The sequence below is a fragment of the Eubalaena glacialis genome, chromosome 4, assembly GCF_028564815.1.
Source record: "Eubalaena glacialis isolate mEubGla1 chromosome 4, mEubGla1.1.hap2.+ XY, whole genome shotgun sequence".
In the NCBI taxonomy this organism is placed as follows: Eukaryota; Metazoa; Chordata; class Mammalia; order Artiodactyla; family Balaenidae; genus Eubalaena; species Eubalaena glacialis.
The window spans coordinates 61,862,729-61,889,506 of NC_083719.1; the positions used below are offsets into that span (position 1 = coordinate 61,862,729).

Consider the following 26,778-nt stretch of genomic DNA (forward strand, 5'->3'; position numbering starts at 1 on the left):
TATCACTATAAATATACTAATACCAATCTTTCCATGATGACATTAAAAAGCTTAGAAAACTGACAAACCCAATGCTTTTGTGCATTTGGCTGGAATCAGAATAAGATTTTCAAATTTCAGCCCTGCCTTTCTCTCCCAATTAAGTTATAAGACTCTTATTTGTACACCACTGATACTATGAATCCATGGCCACTATTTTCAAAGATTTGAAGCAACTGAAAAAAGAGCAAGTAAGAAAATTAGTCACTTTTTGTCCTCCACGGTCTTTTCAAACAGAACAAATAGGAACACGGAACTAAGGCCAAACTAATAACACACATGTATGCATATAATACGTTCATTATGAACCTTTTTTATCAATATTTTCGAAGACAAACTTGATTGTAAATGACTTTGCCTGATTCTTTATTCTAAATGCCCTGAGCAAGTGGTTAAGTGCACTTTTTAAACCTTCTACCAGAAGGCAGTTTCCACTGCCATTTTAACCCATTAACTTGCCTGCAAAAACAAACAATGTTTCCTAGCTGACCACAACAGTTACAGAAAGACATCTAGAAAGATTTTACAGATCACTCTGTAAGCAGTTCAATTTAAAAGCTATTGTGTTACAATACCAGCTCACTGCACAATGCAACAGTGTAAAGTAAATCCCGCAAAAACATCGATTTTATTTATTTGTCAAAGGCAAAATCAGTAGACATCTAAACAAACTGCATGTAAACAGCACATCAGACCCAATATTCTGCATGTGGACTCAATATGCATGAAAACCTAAGTGTGGATTAAGTGGGGATGGCAGGGCAAGTGTAGTTAACTTGTGAAATGGCAGGTGCTCATGAGGTACCTGGGCACGGAGTACATAAGGCACTACTTCAGTATCGCTCAGTAGTTTACCAAATAACATTTTTCAACTCTTCTTTTATAATGTGAAACGCTCACCTGTCCCATTAAAGATAATGTGAAATCCTTTTAGAACAATCCTCAGGTACTGTGCATTTTATTCTGGAAGAACTTTGCTCCCAAAGCAGTATTTACTACAAATGAAGGATACTCCAAAGGATAAAATATTCACACTCAGGACAGTTGACTGCCCTATCAACATAAATTATTCAATATAAATGAATTTTAAATATAGAATTAATTTAAATTTTAGTTTTCAGATTTTCAACTATGCCACTTACTAAATAACAAATGGAATCAAAGTCTTGAATACAATAAAATCTGTGTTCTCTTTTTTAAAAAATACATAGCTAACATCTAATGAGCTCCCACCATGTTTTACCGGCATTGTTTTTAAGTACCTTACCTGTTTTCTCAGTCAGTTATCACAAAAGCCCTATGAAGTAGACTCTACCATTATCCCCACTTGATATATGAGGAAACTGGGGCACAAAGGAAATAAGAAACTTGCCCAACATCTCACAGCTTGTCAGTGATGCAACTAGGACTGGAGCTCCAAGTCTAGATCCAGAGTTCGCCATGGGCACTGGGCAGAGACAATGAGTGCGCTATATTCTAGGAAGAATACTGGCCAGCAAGGCAAGAAGACTGGTTCTGGTTCCTGACTGATCTCATATATCATGGAGACAAACAATTTCACATCAATGAGTTTCCTTTACTCATTAATCAAATGAAAGTTTATTCCTTTGCACCTATTCTTTTGCCACACTGTGCAACGGCTCCCTTAAGGCCTCCTGCAGCTTCCCCAGAGCGAGCCTTTTTTTTCAGGGCAGATCTAGGCCATCTTCTTGCCTATTCCCACACTTATGCACATGGGGCATTTTCCCACTTCCTTTTACCTCTGGTTTTATGGATAAGTAAGGTGGTCACGGTAGGAAGAGGTCTAGCTGTCACCTTGGTTCCTCCTCCTCATCCCAGAGGGTACATGAGCCCAGGATTTCGCCCTGATAAAGTGGCTTAGGTACTGAGGGAATACATGCTCAATAGTGTCCTCTTGTCCTCTGACACTGGTCAGATTGGCTCTTTCTAAAATCCAGGGGGTCTAGGATTTAGGTCAAATAGGCAGAGATTCAGTAAGAAAGAGGTCTCATTTAAGGCTCTCAGGCTTAATTTTAGAATCACGTGCCCACATTTAAAGGTCCTCAAGTGCTTGGTCAGATTAATAAAGCCCACTTTCTTTTCCACATGGCCATTGTTCTGTGAATAGGTCTCTTGACTGGAGCAGAGATTCTGGGGATTCACTTCTGATTTGAAGCTGTTGTTGGCTACACCCCTCACCACATTCTTCTGGCGTAACTTGTGCCGCCAATCCCTGGCCATTTTTAGGGTTCTGCATCACAAACCGTCTTGCTTCTTTCTTCCTTGTCCCACTTCAAGCACTTCAGCTTCCTGAGGTATGTTAATGGTAAAAACTCATCACCTTTTCATTCTCCAAAAGTTCGGGTTTTTTTTGCTATAGAATTGCATATAGTTTTTCTTATAATTATTTTAATCTCTTCTATATCATAGTCCCAATTTGTCTACTTTTGCTTTCTCTCCACCTTATCAGAATCAGGAGGGATTTTCTACTTTATTATCTTTCCAAAGGACCACATTTAAGATGTATTTATCAATTTCAGCTATCTTTATTTGGTATTCCATTTTACACAATCATCTCTGATCCCTCTTAGGTTTCTATGCTTTCTTTCACTGTTATTTTTCAAATGTCTCAGGACAAATATCAAATTCTTTTATTTTTGGTCTCTTTACTTTAAAAATGGTGACAGTTACAGCTTTAGCCATGCCCCACACATTTTGAAATAAAGTATTTTCTTTTTCTGTGCTTTTAGGAAAGCCTGTATTTTTTTCTTTAAACCTTAATTTAAAAGTGTATTTCTTGCTTCACAACTGCTCTGGTACCATTTTAAAATATTTAATTCTTGGGCTTCCCTGGTGGCGCAGTGGTTGGGAGTCTGCCTGCCAATGCAGGGGACACGGGTTCGAGCCCTGGTCTGGGAAGATCCCACGTGCCATGGAGCAGCTGGGCCCGTGAGCCACAGCTGCTGAGCCTGCGTGTCTGGAGCCTGTGCTCCGCAGCAAGAGGGGCCGCGACAGTGAGAGGCCCGCGCGCCGCGATGAAGAGTGGCCCCCGCTTGCCGCAGCTGGAGAAAGCCCTCACACAGAAACAAAGACCCAACACAGCAATAAACAAATAAACAAACAAATAAATAAATATAATAAAATATTTAATTCTTATGTTATTGCTTAAGTTAAAAAATATAAAAGCTTTAAGTTTACTTTATGTCTAAGTAAATGATTTTTTATAAATGTTCTATGGATACATCCATAAAAGTGGGTATTATCTGTTCAAGAGATATAAGATTTTAGCTATATTTACTATATCAAGTATTGATTCTGTTATTTAATTTCTCTATGTCCTTACACCTACATCTTACTTAAAAATCTATGAGGTATATCTAATTCAAGACAAGCATATTAAAGTCACCCACCAAAACTGTATTTTATCTATTTCTCCTTGCATTTTCAATAGATTTTTTCACTTACATATGTATTTGGTTGCCATATTTTTTGTGCACATAGGTTTATGTTTCTTAATTTCTCTGCAAATTGGGCCTTTTTTTTTCATTTTATAATGTTCCATTTTATCCTGTTAAAAGCCTTTAATTAATTTTAAATTCTTGTTGATATTCACTTAATGTCTCTTTCCCTACTTTCTTATTTTCAACCTTTATCACTTTGATTATGGTGCTTTAATTATAAATGGCCTCTATCTGGCTTTTGTTTTTCATTCCAATTTGAAAGTCTGTCTTCTAATGAGAGAATGCAATCCATTCATATTCAAAGTAGGATATATTTGATTTTTACTCTTCCATCTTACTTCTTGATTTTAACTCTTCCATTTTAATTTTTAAAAATTTATTATTTACTTCACATTTTGGTTTTCTTTTTTTCCTTTTGTGAATTTGGAATTCCCACCATATTTTGTATTCCACTAATAGTTATCTTCTATCTGACAAAAACAGAAAAACAAGCTGTGCTATATAGATTCGTAAGAAAGTATGTATTTGGCTAATATTCCAACAACTGCCGTAGAGAAAGTCGATGCAATCAAACATTTTCCTGAGCCCCACACAGGGACATAATCAAATACGACAAATTCTTCTTCCAAGAAAGTCTGTGGTTTGCTTGATATGGGTCTTATATACTGCCACAGGTTTCATGTATAAGCAGCTGCATTCACCTGAAAGCCCTAACACTCCCTTGCCTTTGCCTCTTCTTTTCTAACAAGAGCAGAACAAGCTTAAAAGCACAAGTTTTAACTAAATTCTGCACAAGATGATGGGGAATACAGAACTCCACATTCCTATTTCTTTCTCATAACCAGACAAACATTTCTCCATCGTTCTTTATAAACAAGGAATTAACTATTTTCCCTATCAAAACCCACTGTTTTCACCCCAAGATAAGCTATTTTCCACCTTATATATTTTTTTAAACAAAATTCACATTTTATTTAGGTTGAAATAAACTATACAAAATTGATTTTCTTCACCAAAAATAACAGCAATATTTTCTGTATTATTCCTAGATAAACTACAAAACACTTATTTTTGTAGTTTTTCTAGGTTTTGCTTGTAAATCAAGATGAGGCAGTAGATACAGTCTTGGAAAAAAACCAAGAAAACAAACAAATCAGTTGTCAGTATCCATGGCCTCTGATCCTGTCTTGACCATGAAACAGAAGTGTTCAAAAAGCTTATGAGGATGTAGGCTCAATAAAGGAATGTAAACAGCAACAATCAGATGTGGAACAACAATGGCAGGCTCTTCCATTCAAACTTTAACTATAACTTGTTCCTTTAACTTCATTTGATAAAGACAAAATCTACACTGAAATTCTTGTTTGGTGAGCTCACCTATTTTTCTTACAGTCTGATAATTTTCTTAACCGTCCCTTACAGATTTTTAACAGCATACTTAAAACTCCTACTATTCAAAGGTCAGTCATGAGCTTCGTTGTAACGTTTTACAAAATGTATTCCTTCCTCCCATACCTCCTCAAAATTTATTTCTTCAAAGAACTGATAACTCAATCCCTGACAACTGGATCCACAGCGATAAAGGTTATGTCTAAAATGACTTAACTAATACAATTCCAAAGTGCCATTAGCAGAGATCACACAGAGTGTAACGTGGTACTTTCAATGTTATCTTCTGGAAGAACAGTTAGGTCTCCAAAGCATGGGACTTCAAACGGGCCATTTAAACAGGCAGATTATCAATGACTAATGTACTCAATGGGAGGCCTACAGATCAAGATATTCAGTGATTAAGTGGCCTGTGTACACCTTACAACTTTTCTGTAAGATATTTTCAAATTTCTGACAGATTTTTTTCAAATATCAAATATAAGAGAAAGCCTATTTTAGAAGTCTCTTAGGTATTTTCAATGGTTTCTGAATTATCTGTAGGGAGCTCTGACTTACTTGTATAGAGTTTGATATATGTATCCACCATTAAATCCAAATCGTGTTTTATATCAAAATTTATGTTAAGCAAAGCCAAGTTACTTGACCTTTGGTCTGTCAAAGTGTTCCTCAGGTATGCTTTGAGACGATTTCGCCCATTTTCATAGCATTCATTCTCAACCTTCGTCACAGGAAGAATACATAGGACCTTCAGCAATGCATAAACATTAGGGAAAAACTTGATGTCTGGCAGATGAAGGGCTTCATAAATAGTGGATGGAAGTTCTATATCTTTCCCTCTGTGTTTCCACTTGATTCTCCAACAATGCAGCTCAGCAGAGAGCGTGTCAGGATTAGGTAAGTCACTTCTGTACATGTCAGCATGATGCTCCTCTGATGTATTGAATTTGAGCTGTCCCATGACAGAGGGTACCAGAGATAAGCATTTAAGAGCTCTGAAGTGCTGTTCTGAGAATATATCTTTCAGTTCCTGAATAATGTGTTCCACTGTTGGAACACTTAAGAGTTTCTTTATAGTAACTCGCAGAGGTTAGCTGAGATTTCAGGTTACTGTGCTGAGCTCTGCGAAATTTCCCTGGGAGTTTCATCTGAATATCAAGTTTGGTTGCCAAATTTGTGGCTTCCTCAAACTAAAATTCATGATAAACTTCGATAGTTTCCATCACTTCATTTAGTGAATGCAGCACTGCAGTCAAACTACTGGCTGCAAAGAAGGCATCAGAGATTTGCCCCTGAAGATTTTTCCCAAAGGCTCTTGTAAAAGATAGAACATTTTTAAGAATAACAATGGTAACGATGAAATCAAAATCTGTTACCGCACTACAGAGTACAAATGCTTGGCCAGCTATACAGTTATTCCATCTAACATTTGTGTCACTAATTATACCATCTAAACACAAAACGAGTGCCTGTAGGAGGTCCACTAAGATTCCAAACGCATCATGCTTGCCTGTCCACTGAGAATGGCAAATTTCCTTCAGTTCTTTGCCCCTTTCTTCACTGTTCTGAAAGAGGACAGAAATTACATTGTCAAGCTCTAAAAGCAGTTGTGGTGATTGATGGAAAAAAGAACAAACTTCCTCAATTCTTCCTAATGCGACAGATACTCCCATAACAGGCACTGATTTTGCCAACCACGTATTTAAGGCACAGGAAGAGCAGAGTGTGTAGATAGCTTGGGGATATTTCTCTAAAAGTCTAGAAGCAACAACTTTCACTTTGGAAGAAAATCCACTGGACACAATGTAAGCCTGGCCATGACAGTACTCCATGTTTAATCCCCACTTCTCAGTTATCGTAGTGTGAAATTTCACAGCCAAAATTTCTGCATCGGCTTCATAAGGCAGGAAGCCCACAAATTCCTCTCTCAGGTTGTGAGCTTCGTCAACAAACCTCACCAACACAGGCAGGTGCTCTTCCCCTGCTATGTCCACCACATCGTCCGTGACGATGGAAAAGAAGTGAGTGTCTCACTTCCCTGAGGGTTTCTTCCCGAATGCAGCTCTCACAGATCTCTAGCATCTGTTTCTGCTGTGTTTTTGAACAGAACAATGTGTTCACTGCCATTGTCTCAAAGCGCTTTCTCAGAACTGATCCGGCACTCCAGCAGTGCTTGAAGGTTATCAGGAGTAAAGAGACCTTCTGGGATTTCATCAGCTTCATGTCCATCCAGAGGTATGTTCTGTTTCCCCATAAGAATTAAAATTTCAAATAAAGATTTTAAGTATTCTCTGTTTTCCTTCTCTTCAAGGGTTAAAGGTAAAATGTCTTCCTCCTACTCTTCACCCCCTTCTTCTGCACTGGGGTTCTGAGCATTGCTGTTGTTTATTTCCTTATGTTTTGGTTCCTGTTCAGAAGTTTCATCAATTTTCTTCTGTTTCAGTGTCCTGATTTCATCTTCACTCAATTCTTTTATTCGTTTTTTCTGTGTCTGTGTGGATTATTCAAATGGTTGGTAAGATCAAATATTGTTGGTATTGCATTATCTCGAAGAACTGCCCTCTAAGGACTAGTTCTACGGATCATGTAAGTCTCAAAGTGTTTGGCACACAATCCGTAACGTTAAATTAGTTGATCAGGCGTTTTAACTTCTAAGTCGGCTCTCCTACAATTCTCCACTAACTTCTGGCATCTGGCTGGATCCCGTGGGAACCTGAAAAAGGCCAGGTTCGACTGCGTGCTCTTCCGCGTGCAGCTGGGGGCCGTGCAGAAGCCCCGCATCTCGCTGTCTGCTAGCCGGCCGGCCCAGCCCTCCCCTCCCCCTTCCTCAGGCAGCCCGCCCGCCCGTCGGGGCTGGGGAGGGGAGACAGGCCGGTGTGCCGGGAGGTGGGGGGGCACCTTACTACTTTTTAAACACAAGATGAGAATACGAAAATAATTTCACTTCTCTCCCCTCTCTTCCTCCCATGAGACCCTCAAAACACATTTATTCCACCCCAATCCCATCCTACCCCTAGATTTTCTAAGATTGTTCAATATTTTTAGTTCCAGATTATTAGAATTTCCCTTATATTATGGCCCTTCTTTTTCAAGAGTTCTCAGCACTTTTGTTAGACATTCCTAGTCTATCTTTATACATTTTAATTATGTGTATAAATATATACATATATTTGTGCATCTCTATTCTTTGATTTCCCCAATCTAGAGTTCACTGCTGTGGTTCATTAGTTCTTGCTTAGAAAAGTGGTTCTTACTAGATGATGTAACATTTGTCTAAAAGGTATCTAAATACCTGTAGGAGTATTTGTGATTGTTACAATGACTAAAAATACTACTGAAATTTGATGCTTGGTACACAGGGATGCTGGATGTCTATCTCAGTAGACTTGAGGAAAAGGTTTTACCCTCTTATCTCCCATCAACAGATCACTGACAAATAATGTCAAACATTTATTGCACATATGGGCAAATATGGACCAATCTAATGCCTAATTTCTCAATGATTCAGGGGAATCAAAAGGAAACAACAGTAAAGTCCTGGCCAGGTCAGTGAGTAGGCAAGTGAACTGAATACAGAAAAGAGAGACTAGAAATGGAAAACAGATATATCATGATATATTCATTAAGAAAGCAGACCTAGTAGCTATGTGACCTTAGGCAAGTTACTTAACCTCTCTGTGCCTCAGTTTTCTTTTATGTAAAATATATAGAATAGAACCTACCTTTCAGAGTTGTTATTAAAATTAATGATTTATATTTTTAAGGTGCTTAGAATAGTGCCTGGCATATGAATAGCACTAGAGGAGTTATGTTAAATAAATTAGTAAAATAGAAATGAAGCAACAAGGATGCTTACTAAATTCAAATCTTATCATTAAGTCTGTCTTCCTCAAAAACTTTAAATATAGCCATGATCATAATTACAGCTTACACGAAGCTCTGTTTTAAGTGTTTCAAATATGTTGACTCATTTATTCCTCATAACAGATCTATAGTTATTAGTACTACGGTTCCCATTTTACAGAGAAGAAAACTGGAACAGGGAGAAGTCAAGTATTGCTTAAGATCACAAAGCTAGTAAAAGGCAGAGACTAAATTTGAACACAACTCATCTGGTTTTCAAATCCACTCTCTTAACCTCTCATACGCAGTCAAAGAGTAATAAGTCCTGACTTTGATGATTAATCAACAACAACAGTAGATATGAAGACAAAGAACGGTGGTGAGAATGTGGTAGAAGATCAGATGCTAAGTGACCCCGTGAATATTATTCTTAGCTTTAAGATAAATGTGTAACTGCCCTGCAAGCTTTAATAACACTCTGAAGGAAAGAAAACTTTGCCACTAGAGAGATTAAAAATTGGTCCTGACTAATAGGCTCCAAACCTAGCCATCTATTACCTTTAACTATACAAATATGATCCCTCTGAACAGACTCTGAGTATAGATTACCCCATCTTCAAACAAGGAAGAAGGGTGACCCTTGCACAACACGGGTTTGAGCTGCATGGGTCCACTTACACGCAGATTTTTTTTTCAAAAAACATACAGTCGCAGGTTTTGCATATGCAGATTCAACCAACCTGGATCAAAATTTCCATCCCCGGTTGGTTGAATCTGTGGATGCAAAACTTATGAATATGAGGGCTGACTGTAATATACTGCCCCCTCCTTAAACTACAACCCCTCTAGTTATAGAACATTAGCTGTCAAACTAACCAACATTCAAGGGACAGGCAGAGTAAAAGACAAACACAATGGAGAAGAGTTTGAAGAAAAACCAGACAGAAGCAATGGAGAGAATGTCTCAAAAGGGAAGCAGTGGTCAGTGAAATCAAATGCTAATGAAAGATCAAGAAAGATGTGGACAGCAAATTATCCACTGGATTTAATAAAAGGAGATAGTCAATGACCTTGCAAAAGCAGAAGTAGTGGAGTGGTGGAGAGTCAAAATCAGACTGTGATGGGTTGACGAGTTAAAGGTAAGGAAATAAAATTCTTTTCAGGTAATTCTTCCAAAAACTTTAGTTCTAAAGGAAGGAGAGAATGAAATAGGACACAAATAACAATAACAGCTAACACGCGGTGCTGTGTGCCAGGCAATGTTCTAAGAGCTTTACATTACTTAACTAACACAATACTTTCAATAACACAGGTTCTTTTACCCTCACCATTTTATATTGGTGGGCAAAGTGATGGGCAAAGTGAAGTATAGCGATTTTAATGTAAGGACATGTAATGTGACAGAGCAAAAATTAATATTTATTTTTAAATTTAATTTTTAAACAACTTCAGATGTATAGAAAACTTGCAAGAAGAATAAAAAGAATTTCTGAATACCCTTCACCCACATTTCCCAAATGTTAACATTTTACTACATTTGCTCTAGCTTTCTACATATACAAATACATTTTGGTTTCCAAATCACTCAAAGTTGTAGATATGCCCTAATACTCTGAAATACTTCAGTGTAAACTTCCTAATAAAAGGAATGCTCTTATATAATAAACACAGTAGAATTATTTAAAAACCAGGAAACTGAACACTGAACCAATACTATTAACTATTCTAAAGATTGTATGGAGATTTTTCCAATTATCCCTATAAAATCCTTTATAGCAAAAGAAAATCCAAAATTATGTTACATAGAGTTGTCATATCCTTCTAATCTCTTTTAACCTGCAAAAGTTCCTGAGTTTTTCTTTCCATTTTATGATATTAGCATTTTTAAAGACTGCAAGACAATTATTTTGTAGAATACCCTCATTTGGTTTTGTCTCATGATTAGATTCAAGTTATTCACTTTTGGCAGGAATTCAACAGACTTGATGCTGAGTTCTATTCGGTGTATCTTATCAGAAGGTACATAATCCCATTTCTGGCAATGATAACTATGTTCATTTGGTTCAGGTAGTGTCTGTTAGGCTTCTCCGTTGTAAAGTCAAAAGTCAATAATTTGCCCTTTTAAATTAAGAATAACTTATGAGGTTATTTATACCTTGAAACTGTGCAAATATCCTGTTACTACTCAAATTTTCACCCCCTAGTTTTCAGCATTTGTTAATGATTCTCACATGAATCAATTACTGTTGTGATGGCTATTCTAATTCCATCCTTTGTTCTTCTACAATTATTAGTTGTTTTGCATTGTAAGGAAGAACTTCCCTTTCTCCTTACTCATTCATTAATTCATCCATTCAAGTGTGGATTCATACCCTATTCAATAGGTTATAATCCTTTTACTATCATTTATTTTGTTGCTCAAACTAGCCAGCAGGGGTTCCTTTAAGCTGGCTCTTGTATCTTTCTGACACGTCTCTACCATTCTGTGAGCACTGTCTTGTTTTTATGGCCCAACAAGATGTTCCAAGATTATCTTCTTCTTTCCTTGCCCTAGCTCAGAAATCAGCCATTTCTCTAAGGAGCCCTGGTTCCTTTAAACGCTGAATGGAATTTAAAAACCAAAGTCTACCATAAAAGGGGATGCAGTACTACATTCCACAACATGCATGAACCTTGAAAACACTCTAAGTGAAAAAAGCCAGACACAAAAGGCCACTTATTATATGATTCCATTTGTATGAAATGTCCACAATAAGCAAATCCATAGCGACAGAAAGTAGATTAGCAGTTGTCAGGGGCTGCAGTAACGGGAGGATCAGGAGTTTCACGTTAGGAACTTGATTTTAGGGATGATGAAAACGTTCTGGAATTACAGAGTGGTCATGGTTGCACAACCTTGTGAATATACCAAAAACCACTGAGTTATATACTTAAAAGGGTGAATTTTATGGTATGAAATTATACCTCAATTAAAAAAACAAACAAACAAGATCTGGGCACTAGGTGTGCTCAGTGGTACTGGGGTTATTATTGCATGTAGGCCCTCTTAAAGGACAGCATTAGGAAACAGATGTTTGTATACTCATGTACGAATTCGTATGTGTACATACAAATGTGTATAGACACACACATACATGCATATACACTCGAACACATCTAGCTCTCTATATAAAAACCCATGAAGTTCACATTGATATCTCCAATTCCAAGCCAATACTGCAGTATTTATTGTATCCTTCCCTTTTTTCAGATTTGTGATTCCCTTCCACAACAGTGTGGAATCTTAGAACAAGAAGAGTTCAGCTCTCTTCACCATTATACTTCAGTATGTCTGTTTATTTTAACAAAACTATAATTTACTGAATAAAATTCGGCTGAATTGGTACTAAAAGCAAAGATCTCTTAATTGGTACTCACAGTGATACTGTCCAAGAGTTTGGCCATATGTTTAATAATTTCACCATGTTGTACGGGTTGCATTTGCAGTAATTTCTTAATAACCACCACACTTTCAGCAACAACTATTTCTGAAAAAAAATTCACATTATGCATATTAAATATGTATAATTCAATTCAAACTCATTATTCTTGGTAAAATGTAAATTTAAATTAGCAAAACATTCTACATGTCTTAAATGACTAGGTGAAAACTATAACCATGAGTGTACATCTAAATTTGGGGGGGTGAACCTTCATCTAAAGTAGGAGAGTATACTTTAATTTCTAACTTCTGTTGCTGTCTCCTAGCTTCTGATATCCCTTTCTAACCTCTGCTTCTTTAATTCAGAAAAGCAAAGTGAGGTTAGATTACGCAATCACCATAATGTTCAACTGTCTCTGGCTTTTAATCACAGCTCTCAAATACTGTTCTTTGATTCCTAGCAGTTATATAGTGGTAATCAAATACTTAGAATCTACATAACATTTTTTCAATTCTAAAGAAAATAGCAAACTTTAAAAAAATTCCTTAAGTGGTATGTCTAGAAAAGTGAGTAGCACGTATTATTAGTAGTAGGAAAGGTGTTACTATAGAAATAGCATGGACTTCAAGCCAGAAAGAGTGGGCTTGTGAGCTAAACCGTTTCCATTTGATGCATGAATCCACTCTCTGCATTTCTTGGCCCAACTCTGTGCCCTGAGAGGCTGACTTCTGTGGACTGTATCAACCAGATTCCTTTGTCCCTCACTTACAGGTATGTTTAGCCAATAGGAAGCACCAGCAAGAAATCAGGGGGCAGGAGAGAATATTTATTATCCTGGATCCCTCTCCTGCCAGACCTCCCTGGCAGTGCTAGCATTCCTCTATTGAAGGTTTCAGTTCCTATGAGTGGCTCTCTCCTTCAGGGTCTGTTAAGTGTCCCGACTCCTCAAACCGCTTCCCTTCAATTCTACATATGGTAAAGGCTTCCCACCGTTGCTACCCTGCGAGCCCCAGGGTGTTACAGTATATCTTGTTGGTTTCCCTTAAACCCACCCACAATTTATAAATAAATAGTTCCTTCATTAAATTCTCTTCAATTGTCCCTTTTAAGTGTATCATCTGTTTCTTGCCAGGGCCTTAACTAATACAGTAATTGGTACTAGGAGTGGCTCTAGGAAGCAGATCCTCAAATTGGGATTCTGAGATTGAGTTATCACAGGCTAATCACTGGTCCAGAGTTACGATTTTAGTGGCACCGGTAGAGAAATGTCATAAACTAGTAAGAGCACCTGACCTAATGGAATGAATCTTATATAAATGATTACTAACGTTACTGATGCCAAAGAAATACACCAACACTGCCTTTACTTATTATTCTGGCATTTTTATTAACTGAGATTCATGGATATTAGAGATTCCCCTGGCAAACACATAGGTTTATTTTAATATTATTCTGGAAATATACCATGACTTGTGTTCTGTTACTCTTTTTCTCTGAAATATATTTTCTTATCTAGCTCCGTTTAAGAATATAAGCAAAATTTTTTATCATTCTAATTATTATAAAACATATGTATTTCATATTATATATATATGTGTATATACATACACACACACACACACCTCTTTCTCCCTGGGAATGATACATTAATATTTCATAATGTTTCAGTTTACAAAATGATATATTTCTTTTTAATTCTCATAATAACACATGGTAGGTATCTTATTATCATCATCTTAAAGATGAAGAAAGAGAAATGCACTGAAGAATTCAAACTCAGAACCAGAATGTACCATTTTATCTCTAATGTTCTATGTTACTATGAGCAGGTATTACTTTTATAAAGACCACCTCTTGGAGCTATGAGGAAAACAGAAACAAATCAGAATGAGACTCTGCCCTCATCAAACTTACACTCTGCTAGGAAACATTAAGTGGTTATGTAAGCAATTACCATGCAAAGTAAAGTATGGTTAAGTGTGGTTTTAAAGAATCCATAGTAAAAAATTTATCTTTTTAAAATATATTATTGCAAAACTAGCCTAAGTAAAAAAAAAAAAAAAAGTTGTATAATTTTAATAATCCACATGTAGAGGCAGGGTTGGCTATAGTTGAAATAAATTTGGCATTATTTACCCTTTGGTGGCACCTTAGTTTCCTATTGTTGTTGTTATAGATTACCACAAACTTAGTGGCTTAAAGCAACACAAATTTATCATTTTACAGTTCTGGAGCCAGAAGTTAACATGAGTCTTATGGAGCTAAAATCAAGGTGTTAACAGGACTAAGTCCTCCACAGAGGTTCTAAGGGGAAATCCGTTCTTTGCCTTTTCAAAATTTTAGAGGCTACCCACATTCCTTGGCTCAAGGCCCCCTGCCAGCAAAGACATCATTCTAGCCTCTGCTTTTGACATCTGACTTTCTTGGTTACATTGGGTCCAAGATTATTGGATGAATAATCTCTCCATCTCAAGAATTTTTTTTTTCTAACGTGTTAGTTTCTGCTGCATAACAAAGTGAATCAGCTATATGTATACATATATCCCCATATCCCCTCCTTCTTGCGTCTCCCTATCCCACCCCTCCAGGTGGTCACAAAGCATGGAGCTGATCTCCCTGTGCCATGCAGCTGTTTCCCACTAGCTATCTATTTTACATTTGGTAGTGTATATATGTCCATGCCACTCTCTCACTTTGTCCCAGCTTACCCTTCCCCCTCACTGTGTCCTCAAGTCCATTCTCTACGTCTGCATCTTTATTCCCGTCCTGCCCCTAAGTTCGTCAGAACCTTTTTTTTTTTTTTTTAAGATTCCATATATATGTGTTAGCATACGGTATTTGTTTTTCTCTTTCTGACTTACTTCACTCTGTATAACAGACTCTAGGTCCATCCACCTCACTACAAATAATTCCATTTCGTTTCTTTTTATGGCTGACTAATATTCCATTGTATATATATACCACATCTTCTTTATCCATTCATCTGTCGATGGACACTTAGGTTGCTTCCATGTCCTGGCTATCGTAAATAGTGCTACAATGAACATTGTGGTACACGACTTTTTTTGAATTATGGTTTTCTCAGGGTATATGCCCAGCAGTGGGATTGCTGGGTCATATGGTAGTTCTATTTTTAGTTTTTTAAGGAACCTCCATACTGTTCTCCATAGTGGCTGTATCAATTTACATTCCCACCAACAGTGCAAGATGGTTCCCTTTTCTCCACACCCTCTCCAGCATTTATTGTTTGCATCTCAAGAATCTTAATCACATCTGTAAAGTTCCCTTTGCCACATTAGGTAACATAGTCACAGGTTCCAGGCATCAGGACATGGACATCTTAGGCGTTGGGTTGGAGGGGGCGGGTGTTGTTCTACCCTACCCAGGTGCCTTCTCATTCCCTTTGGGTAATTCCACCCTACTTTTCCTTTATGCTACCTCCTGGTTTTCAAAGACCTCAGCACTGCAGTGGTACTCCACCACAAGTACAAAGTGATCTTACATTCTGGGCCTTTCCAAGCTTTCTCCTTGTCCTCAACAGAACTTAATGGTCCTCACTCTAAGAAGTATAGCCTACTATTTTTAAACATTTTAATTTTATTTTTGTAAGAACACTTAACATGAGATCTACCCTCTTAACAAATTTTTAACCATATGATACATTACCGTTGACTACAGGTACAATGTTGTACAGTAGATCTCCAGAGCTTATTCACCTCGCTTAACTAAAATTGATGCCTGCTGATTAGTAGCTGCCCATTTCCCTTTTCTTCTAGCCCCTGGCAAGTACCTTTCTGTCCTTGGATTCTATGAATTTGTCTATTTTAATACATCAGACAAGTAGAAACATTCAGTATTTGTCTTTCTGTGACCAGATTATTTCACTTAAGTTTCTCAAGATTAGTATAGCCTACTATTATCTTCATTTTACAAATGAGGAATCTGAAGCACAGGGAGATTGGGTAATTTATTCAAGACAACATTAACATTCAAAAATAGGTAGTCTAGTTCTGCATGAGAGCAGACAGCTGGCAATTGAGTAAGTGGTCAATATACAGGAAGACTGTAGTACACTTGTTTATTATTGCCTCCCTCCATTAGGCTGTGAGCTCCTTATGGGCAGAAACTTTCTATAGGCTGATGAATATCTTATTCATCTATTCTACACATACTAAATACCTCAACTGATTCGACTTTTCAACAAATGCCTATTATATTATATAAAACAAAACAAAACAAAAAATAGTCTTTTGCCCCAATTCTTTTAGTTTACAGTAGATGGTAAGAAGGTTATTCAGACAAGCAAATTTTGCTAATATATTACCTAAAGAAAATTAACTGAGGAATTAAATTATCCTAAGTCAACTGAAATGCAGATTTCTCGTTAAGGTCTTTAAGAAATTTGTTTATCAGTGAAACTTACATAGTGATAATGGACTATTTTAGGGCAACCTTCAAGTCTGCCTAGAAGTCCTGTCCATGCCAAGAAGGAAGAAGACAACAACAACAAAAACCCTACAGGTCAAGAAGAATATATTAAATATATGTAAAAACCGTGGAGTCTCAGTGCTGTCCCTGGGGTTGTAAGATACATTATCTAAAAAGATGATGAGGTATTCATACTAATATAAAATCAAAGAGTCATAGACCCTTAGAGGGCCAAAAGATCTTACAGATTTTAAAGAAACTGAGGCCTCATTCACAGCATTTATTCCTAAAAACAGATCTTTCAATAGGAAGAGAAAGGGGCTCTGTTGTAACAATTGACCATTTTAAGTTAAAAATACTATTACGTTCTTTAATGTCACTGAGCCAGTTTCCAAACTATGAAAGTGAAGCACATATGATAAACAGTTAAAGAATCAGGCAAATGATGATTGTGAAATCAGAACCTGAAAAATACAATTTAAGTTTCTTAATATTCAAAGCAGAAAAAAAATCCACGGTTATAAACAGAGTTTTGATTTACCAAAAACAAAAGCCTGAACATTAAAATGTCAGAGTTTAAATGAGTAAATCTACCTTGAAGAGTGATTATAAATTATATTAGTTTCCCACTGACTAATTATAAAATGATCTATGCTTCCCTTAAAAGTACTACAGGGTATAGAATATTCATCTTCTAAATCAACGTCAATAAAAAATTAAGAGTTTGGGATTAACATATACACATAACTATAAATAAAACAGATAATCAACAAGGACCTACTGTATAGCACAGGGAACTCTACTTAATATTCTGTAACAGCCTAAATGGGAAAAGAATCTGAAAAAGAATAAATATATGTATATGTATAACTGGATCACTTTGCTGTACACCTGAAAGAAACATAACATTGTAAATCAACTATATGGCAATATAAAATAAAATTTTTTTAAAAATAGATGAAAGCAAAGCTTGCTAAAAAGAAAAAAGTACTACAGGGGTACAGAATATTCATCTTTTAAATCAAAGTCAATAAAAAATAGTTTTTGAGAAATTAATGTGTTAGAAAGCCTAAGTAGAAACAACTGCTTTAAAATCCAGCTTGAAAATTTCACATGAGAAAAAGTGGTCAAAATATAAAATTGACAAACCTTAGATCCATTTTGTATTTGAAAGAACTAGCCAGTATTCTAACTGATTTGTGGTGCTTTTTGTATGCAATCAAATTGAAGTGTGTCTTGTTTGATCAAATAGAAAGTCATTATTAAAGACATAGGAAAATGAAAACATATTTTTTAACTCACATTTTAAAGTGTGACATAGAAATAAATAGAGACAAAAAGGATGTTATTGTTAAAAGTAGAAATAGATAAAATGGATGACATTTAGCACCCTATCCTCTGTAGTTACCTTCTACAGTCAATTTTTTTTAAAAATCTATTTCCTTGATAATTTTTCTTGCCACTTATTTGAAGTTACAATACTGCATATAGAAAAATGTTCTATCCATCATAATATCTTGAATTTACAGGTTAAAATTTATAATTTTATGCTTACAGGAAAGATCATTCTTATTTGGGGATAAATTTTGTTTCAAATTTTTTTTCATTGGAAGTATTTACAATAATGTTACAGCTTTCTAGAGATCTACATCTGGAAAAAGACAATTAGGCGTAACATAGTAAAAAGTTACTTTTCAAATAAAATATAAAAAGTAATCAATTTTGTTATGTTTCACCTTATGGTTGCTATGTCATATATGCCTGGGTCTAGATATGACATTATATTTAGAATTCCACAAATAATTTCAATAATTTTACACAGAAAATTATGCTTTTCCTAAAAAAAAATCCCTTTTTTTAATCTCATTTTAATTAAATAAATTATTTTAAAGGTGAAAGCTGAATCATTTTTCTTTCTTTCTTCAAAAGGTCTCATTTATTCTAAAGCCATATCATAGAAATAACAGACATTTACCACAGAAAGTATGAAATCTAGATTATGTACTTTACTGGATATTACCTATCCAGTTTTACAAAATGTTTAGACACTGTTTGGCTTAAAAACATGAAGCTGTTCCAAACTGATGACTTTTAAATCTAATTAATCTTGAATATAAAATTATTAAGTGACTTTCTGGAAAAAAACTTTGAAGTTACACATTTACATACTTTTTTGATCTAGCCTTTATAACTTCTCATGTTGTAAAGTCATTTGCCTTCTTTTAGCACCCTCTGCAGGTGAACCAATATTATACATGACATATGTCATTAAAAAGCAGTAACATAGAATCTTTGTGGAAAGGGTGCAATGAAGGTGATTAAATTGTGAAGAAATAAAATAAACAAATTATACTTTCTTAGTTCTGGTCAGGCAAGAAAATTCTGTTTGTAAGTTAATTATCTAATTTACTAAAACAACAACAAAAACTGTGTGTGTGTGTGTGTGTGTGTGTGTGTGTGCGCGTATTTCAAAGATAAAATGTTACTATTCATTGTAACCATGCTACTGACATACAGGAAAAACTAAAATGCAATACTAAAAAAGAAGTTACAATCTGTAGATCATACCAAGAATATTCAAATGAGAAATTATTTGAAAATAAAATGAAGCTGTCAACTTACCATCCCTGTTGGACAGCAGACACACCAGGCCAGTAAGGCATGTGTCAGTGACTTCTGAGATGTTGGTGGCACATCTGCCTATAGTCTGAATAGTGGCTGCTGCAAACTGTTTATCCTGGCTTTTCACATAGGTCTAAAAAATTATCTCAGTTAGTTCATACATTGGCACTATCAAGTGAACAAAAAAATCCCTAATATATTAAGCTCTGTCAGAATATAAGAATTCTAGAATACATAATCTTCCCATCTAAAGGCATAACAAGAGGTCCAACTCCTGAATTAATTTAGTTCTGTTTTTTCACTTAAAGAATGTGGCTACAGAAGAGGCACATTTTCAAGCCAGGTTCATTCACCTGTGGCTACAGTGGCTTGTGACTCCAGAAGAGAAAGTGGGGAGCAGTCACCCAAGGACAGCAATTAGTTTAAGTGCAAGGTTGAAAGAGATGATGAGAACCCTCTCTTTGGAGGTTTCAGTTCATTTAACCAGCAGCATCTGTGAATCTATGAAAAAAGGGTTGCTTTTTCAGAGATACTAAAGCTAAAAATTGGGAGAAGAGGAGGAAAAGGATCAATATGCCACTGATAAACATTTTATACTTTCAAAATAGTATCTGAATGGTAGTAAACTGCAATAGCTACAGTGAGTAGCATTCCAATAAAGACTTTATAAATACTTGATTTGCAACAAAATAAAACACCACACTTTTGAAAAAGATTTTCTTGAAAAGAATGCTTTAAAAATACACTGTAAACCATATATTTATATAAACTTAAAAAGAAATTAATCACTTATTTATTACAGACCTAAAGAATTTCACTTTGGTTATAACTTTCCTAATTTAAAAACTAAGCTTTTATTGTATACAGAAACAAATGTATTTTTAATAAATATGCATATTTATATACATTATATATAAATGGAATTTAAAATCCCATTTTCAACTGAAATTTTAAAAAATGATTCCCAACCTCAAACGACAAGTACATAATGTAGAATTAACACCACGTTCATCTAACATGCAAAACAGGATATGCATTTAAATGGTGCCTAAATGGCAAATGGAAGAGAAAATCCAAGAATATCTAAAAGACACACGAATTTAGTGAAAATGGTACCAAAACACGATTAAATGTTGAGGAAATAAATTAAACAAATTAAACCCTCTTAGTTCCATGTAGGAAAGATCAACTGTATTTAAAACCATTTCCCAGTTGATTACCTAATTTCCTCAGTTACAAAAAACTGAGTCTTTAGAAAAGTTCTCTATTTTCTCAAAAAGTTATGAATAAACTGTACACATCTATGAACATAACCCATAAACACAGAAATAAGGTAAAATATAGACAGTGATAAAAAAGGATACATGAAGAAAGAATATATTAAAAAGTCTGACTAAACAATGGACCTTACTAAACATCCTGATATTAAATGAAATGACTAGATCACCAATATCCTGAAACAGGTAAATAATGCCATAAAATTACCTGAGACTCCTTCCCTACAACCCCAGTAACCCTGACATAAGCAGAAAATAGACAGCAAAAGGATCCCCAAACAGATTACACAGATTACACATGATAAGAGGAAAAGCAAAAACTGCAAACACAAAGACAAAAACTTTAAAATAAAGTCAAATTTAAGCAATGTTCTATACCACAGATTACTAGATAAGAACTTGAGACACTATATTTTCTGGTATGTAAATATAAGACGAGCAGATATCCTAATTTTACAAGGACTTTTTCTAGAAAAATATATGGCATGAAAGTATAGTAATTCAGTTACAAAATTATAAAGCATGAATATGTTATATTCTACTACCCCTGTTAAAAGTGTAAGATCACACAGTTAAAAAGAAATACAATGTCTATATGGCTAAAAAGAAATTTAATGCAGGCATATAGAATGACTATGGCAACAAAATAAGTTAAATCTATAAAAGCTGGGAGTTGACAAAAATTCTGTGATTCGTGTGTAGCATGTGGTATACTTTTGCTAAGAAAACTGCTGATGAGATGTAAAACCCATAATACTGATATGAGGTTTTCTATTACTGTGCTCCACCACTAAGTCTTCAGAGCTAACCCTTTCATCATAAAGGGCATAAGATCCATGAGGTAACTTTTTAGTATTTTGGGGGGATGTGTAGCTGGGAAGCATCTCATCCAACAGCACACATGATTTAAAAAATACAGCAAAACAAAACATTAACAACAATTTAAAAAATCATGATGAGGCCAATTTTAAACCAATTTTTTGGAGCTATACATGAAGCTAAGAGGACAATGTCTGAAACAGTAGTAGGCCAATCAAATAGGGACAACCATGTAAGAAGTGAAGCCATTTTCATGAGTACAGAGTATAGCATGGATTATTGATGATGACAGCACAAAAAGATAGAATCGTTACAGTGACTTATTTTCAAACAAGGAGTTATAAACCAGTCTCTCAAATTCTATGATATGAAAACATGAAAGGGACTACCATTCCATTTCCCTTAAATTTTAGATTTGTAGTTAATGTTTATTCTTGAAAATTTATAAATTTATTAGTTGTCAATCTTGCCCCAAATCACTGTTTTATTTATACAATTACACATATCTAAATTGAGAAAGATATATATCTTACTTTAAACTGAACAGATGCTTTAGAAGTTATTGTATAATTAGCACTGTACACAAACCTGAAATTCTCGAAGAAGAGTTGATATGTTGGCTTCATTTGCCAAGTTTGTCAAAATTTCAAGCTATGACAGAAAAAAGAGAAAGTAAACAGTTTAAAACACAAATAAAAAGGATGAATTTAATAAAGGTTATGCATTTAATAGAAAGGTAATTTCTGTTTTTAAAAAAAGTTACACTATTACAAATGTGAGGCATTATACCCTTCAGGTGAACTTTGTCTCCCTACACCTACAAACAGAGAATAATTATATAGTGCCTAAAAGTAATTACAAAAAAGAGAATCCTACGTCTTCCTTAGTTGTTTCTCCCAACTTTATAGTTTATATCTAATTAACTTAAACAACTTAAGGTAGTTTTATTTCTTTTTCTTTTAATAATAAAGTTAGAAAACGACTTGCCCTCCATGTAATATCTCTATATTCCAGATACCAATTAATTCCCTTATTTAGTTTTTCTTCATCCTACCATCTCAAATATCTAGAGTTTAATTCTCTCTTCCAGATTTACAGTTACAAGAAATATGCAATTAAAAGCTCATCTCCAATAGGCTTGCTAAAAAAATTTCAGTTTCTACTCATAAAAAAATATTCAATTAATCTGAAGGAAAGCTTCAAAAAGGAAAAAAGGAACAGAAACAGATGGGACAAACAAAAAACAAAACACAAGATGTAGACATAAACACACTCATATCAATAATTACATTAAAAGTAAATGGTCTAACACTCCAACTAAAAGGCACAGATTGTAGCAGTTCTTTATATATTCTGGATAGTAGTCAATTTTCAGATATATGTACTGGAAATATTTTCTCCTAGATTATGAATTGACTTTTCATTTTATTTTGATGAGAACATTTTAATTTTTTGTACAATTTTAAAAAACAATCTCTAATGTACAGAAAAGGTAAAAAGCAGTTTTTATCTGAACCATTTGAGTCCAGAGTCATCAAAATGATACCACATCATCTCCAAACACATCTGTACATATTTTCTACAAACAAGGACACTGTCCTACAGACCACAATACAACCAAGAAAACCAGGAAATTAACACTGATACATCACATCTATGCAATAATAACTTACATTTAAATTTCACTAATTATCTCAACAATGTATAAAAGAAGAATCCAGATCTATATCATACATTGTATTTAGTTGTCTCTTTAGTCTCCTTCAGTCTGAAAGTTTCTCAACCTTTCTTCACAAAGTGGACACTTTTGATGATTACAAACCAATTATTCTGTAAATGTATCCTTCAATTTGAGTGTGTCTTAGTTTTTCGTTTTTTGTTTTTTTGTGATTAAACTCAGTTTCCATGTGAAGAACCAATCTTTCCAATATTTACTGAATAGTCTACTAATGAATAGTCCTCACTGGTTTACAATGTCTCCTCTCTTATATGGTACATTTTGATATGCACAGATCTGTTTCCAGGCTTCATATTCTATTCCACTTATTTTTCTATCTAAATATCACACTGTTTTAATCATTATAACTTTATACCCATAACTATATTCTATACTGTAGTTGCCATTCCCTGAACACAACACTCTTTCATAATCCCTTGTGTTAGCATAAAATGTGCCTTTCTCCTATACCCAATGCTACAACCTCCCAATCAACTTACTTACCAACAACAAAAAAATTGACGAAATCATGTTATTCTTTTTAGATCCACTCAAACATCACCTTTTCCACCAGTCTTTTCTAAATATCCCAGAGAATTAGCCCCATCTTTCTCTTTTTCCACAACACTCAATTCAAACCTCTTTATCACTTAAAACACATAGTGCTGAAATTATCTATTTCCATGTCTGTCTCCTTCACATACTTCACATGCTGTGAGTTATTCAAGGTATAGGTAGCATGTCTTAACTTTGTATTATTAGAATGTAGCACAGTAATTAGTATATAATAATGTAGTTTAAAAAGCATAAAGAAAATCCCTCAATGTATCTATTTAAAAAAAAAAAAAGGTCTCCATTTTGCAGATGCTAAACCAAAAGTTACAGCAATAGCATCAAAGTAAACATGCATTAGAGTATCTGAAAAATAAGAGCATGCATACCTTCAGTATCTTGATCATAGTTGGATCGGTTGACCTAACATAAAAACTCTTCAGATAAGGTTCAAACATACCCTAGATAACAAAAATAAATATATAAATACATTTATGGTACTAGTGTATTCATTTCTCTCTTGAATTTTGTGTTCACAATGTACGTACCTTTCTTTGAATTGACATAGTTGCTATATTCTGTAGGACAATATACTGCACCTCCCTAGAAATTAAAGGAGAATTTTCACTGGGTATATTCTCCAATGAAATATCTTTAAGTACACAGTATATTAAAGAAAAAGAATCAGCAATAAGACTCATATTGAGTGGAACTCTTAAATATAATATTGAAAAGTTTTTAGTAAATCTTAGATATTTATGCCTTCTTTTAAAAATACATTTTCCCTATAAACTATTAAATTAGATTTGATTCATCATGAGGAAGAGTTAAAACAAATTTTATAATACTGTATTCCTAAGATGTAGAGTCAATACTGTAGCTGCTCTGAACACGTGCAAAGAAAGTATTCTTAGGGCTAATGGAACAAACATGACCACAGTGTTAATACAAACTCTTGACTGGAAGGCTCACCATGTGACTCAATTCTGCCCAGAGTGAAAGACAGATTTTTTAAAAAGCCATGTTATTTTACGTCCAATTATCTAAGAAATGAACATGGAACTGAATCTGGTATAATGCTTCATGTGAAAGATGCATTCCAGATCCTTCTTTGAACCAGCTATGGAAAACAAAAATTATTGAGCTGTTAAAAGGGAAAGAACGACTACGTATAAAGACAAAGGAAATAGTATCTTACTAAAGAATGGCAAAAGCCAAACTAGGGCTAAAGTTGTGGCACTAAGTTTGAGTACGGACGAAAATAAATATTTACCTTTCTCCCCCCAACTCCAATAGCATAAGTACTCAATGGAAAAATTTTTTTTAATTTAAAATAACTAATTACTGCAAAATATCCAGGGTAAGCTAAATAGCTTGAAACAATAGTATTCTTAAATATAGAAAACAAAACAAATGGCAAAATCTTTTTAAACACTGAAACTATATGCCACAGGAACTCAAAGTTTTCTGAATTGTTGACCTGAACTGCAGAATTATAGAGAGGTAAAATTAAAGAGAAAAGTATTCTGCTATCTATCTATCTACCTACCTACCTACTACCTACCTACCTATCTCCAGGAAAAGAAAAGAGTATGCATTTCTTTAAAATAAGTAGCTATTAAGAACATAGCTCTTTTCTTAAATAGAACAAACTATAGTAATTAAATATTATAACTTTACAGGAAGCAGTAATTCTGTCATAAACTACATAATTCAGCATATGTATTGCTTTATATAAAGTCATGTATAATTACACTAAGTCAATCTGATAATACATTTAATATAGTTTTTCAGTGATTCCAGACTTAATAGAACTCCCAAACATTATTATTGTCACACCTAGAAATATCAAACACTAATACTAGGCTACTGGTAATAGCATATACTATATGCCAAAAAAATATTTTCAACTTCTTTGGGCTTGAGGTTAAAAAACCTTCAATATTTAGCATTAACTTTGAGATCAGTAATCTAAAGGCTTTTATAATAATCCCCTTAAGTATGAAATCTCATTGATAAAATACAGTCAGAGCTGCATGTTAAATGCCTAAGAGACACATTTTATTTGTTCAAACATTACTTTTAAAGTAATACAAAAGAAAACACATAAAAAATCATGTCCTACCTATTGCTACGAAGTAAACGCACTAGTGATTTAGAAATAATGCCAGCTTCCGATTTTGGTGCTATGTGCCAATACAGCTGAGCAACTGCCATAACCACCTAAAAAGTAAAGCAGAGAACAATAAGAACTATAACAGTTTCATACTACAGTTTCAAAGTATATTCTTACATATTATTTCCTTTAACTCCTACAAAATTGCTGTGAAATAAGATGAATATGTTGTTACCCTATGTAGCAGGTTGAATAGTGTTCCCCTAAGAGTGTCTACCCTCAGAATGTGACTTTATTTGGAAATAAAGTGTTTGCAGATGTTATTAAGGCAATGACCAAGGTGAGATCATACTTGATTGGGGGGCCCTAAATCCAATGTGAGTGTCCTTATCAGAGACAGAAAAGGACACACAGAGAAGAGGCAGTATGAAGATGGAGGCAGAGACTGCACTGAGGCATGTAAGTCAAGTAATGCCAAAGATTGCTGGCAACCACCAGAAGCTAATTTCTCCCTAGAGCCTCCAAGAGGAACCAATCCTGTCGACAACTTGATTTTTAGACTTCTGGCCTCCTGAAATGTGAGAGAATACATCTCTATTGTTTTAATCCCCTCAGTTTTTGGTAATTTGTTACGGCAACCCTAGGAAGCCAAGAAATCCTCAGAAAAGAAAATGAATGTTAAACGAACTACCCGAAGTCTGACAGCCAATACGCGGCAAGGCTCAACACACACTCCAAATCCCATACTCTTCCTAGTGCAGCTGCTGCTCTGAGACAGGGAATGAAACCAGACACGTAAAGATAACAGCAGTAAGTAGGTTAAAATTTTATAAACCAAAAGAAGTCAGTATATTTAAGTTTTAATTAAGGGGACTCTATTAAAACAACTCCTCTAAAACAGCAGCATTTGAAATGATCTTGCTTTTCAAAATGCAGAACCTTAAAAATAGTCTTTGGTTCAAAGCTATTATAGGGGTAATCAGAATTTCTCTGTCATAAAATATAAGAGTACTATGTTTCCCCTACATGCCTCTACACTTAGATCCAGAGATCAAAAGTCCAGACTTCCCACTTGCTGAAAGTATCCAGTTCA

The 26,778-nt window shown here is 34.8% G+C and overlaps 1 protein-coding gene and 1 pseudogene across 1 annotated transcript in view; both read right to left on the reverse strand.

The window, feature by feature from the left end:
- Window positions 1-26,778, reverse strand: part of AP3B1 (adaptor related protein complex 3 subunit beta 1) — a 259,512-nt gene that overhangs the window by 110,564 nt on the left and 122,170 nt on the right. The window contains exons 9-14 of the mRNA XM_061189377.1: window positions 25,695-25,792; window positions 24,118-24,172; window positions 23,959-24,030; window positions 21,889-21,951; window positions 19,205-19,337; window positions 12,150-12,259 (exon numbers count right to left, since the gene is read on the reverse strand). Coding sequence (XP_061045360.1) covers window positions 12,150-12,259; window positions 19,205-19,337; window positions 21,889-21,951; window positions 23,959-24,030; window positions 24,118-24,172; window positions 25,695-25,792 — 531 coding nt within the window. The remainder of the gene's footprint in view (window positions 1-12,149; window positions 12,260-19,204; window positions 19,338-21,888; window positions 21,952-23,958; window positions 24,031-24,117; window positions 24,173-25,694; window positions 25,793-26,778) is intronic.
- LOC133089785 (52 kDa repressor of the inhibitor of the protein kinase-like) lies at window positions 5,398-7,670 on the reverse strand (annotated as a pseudogene).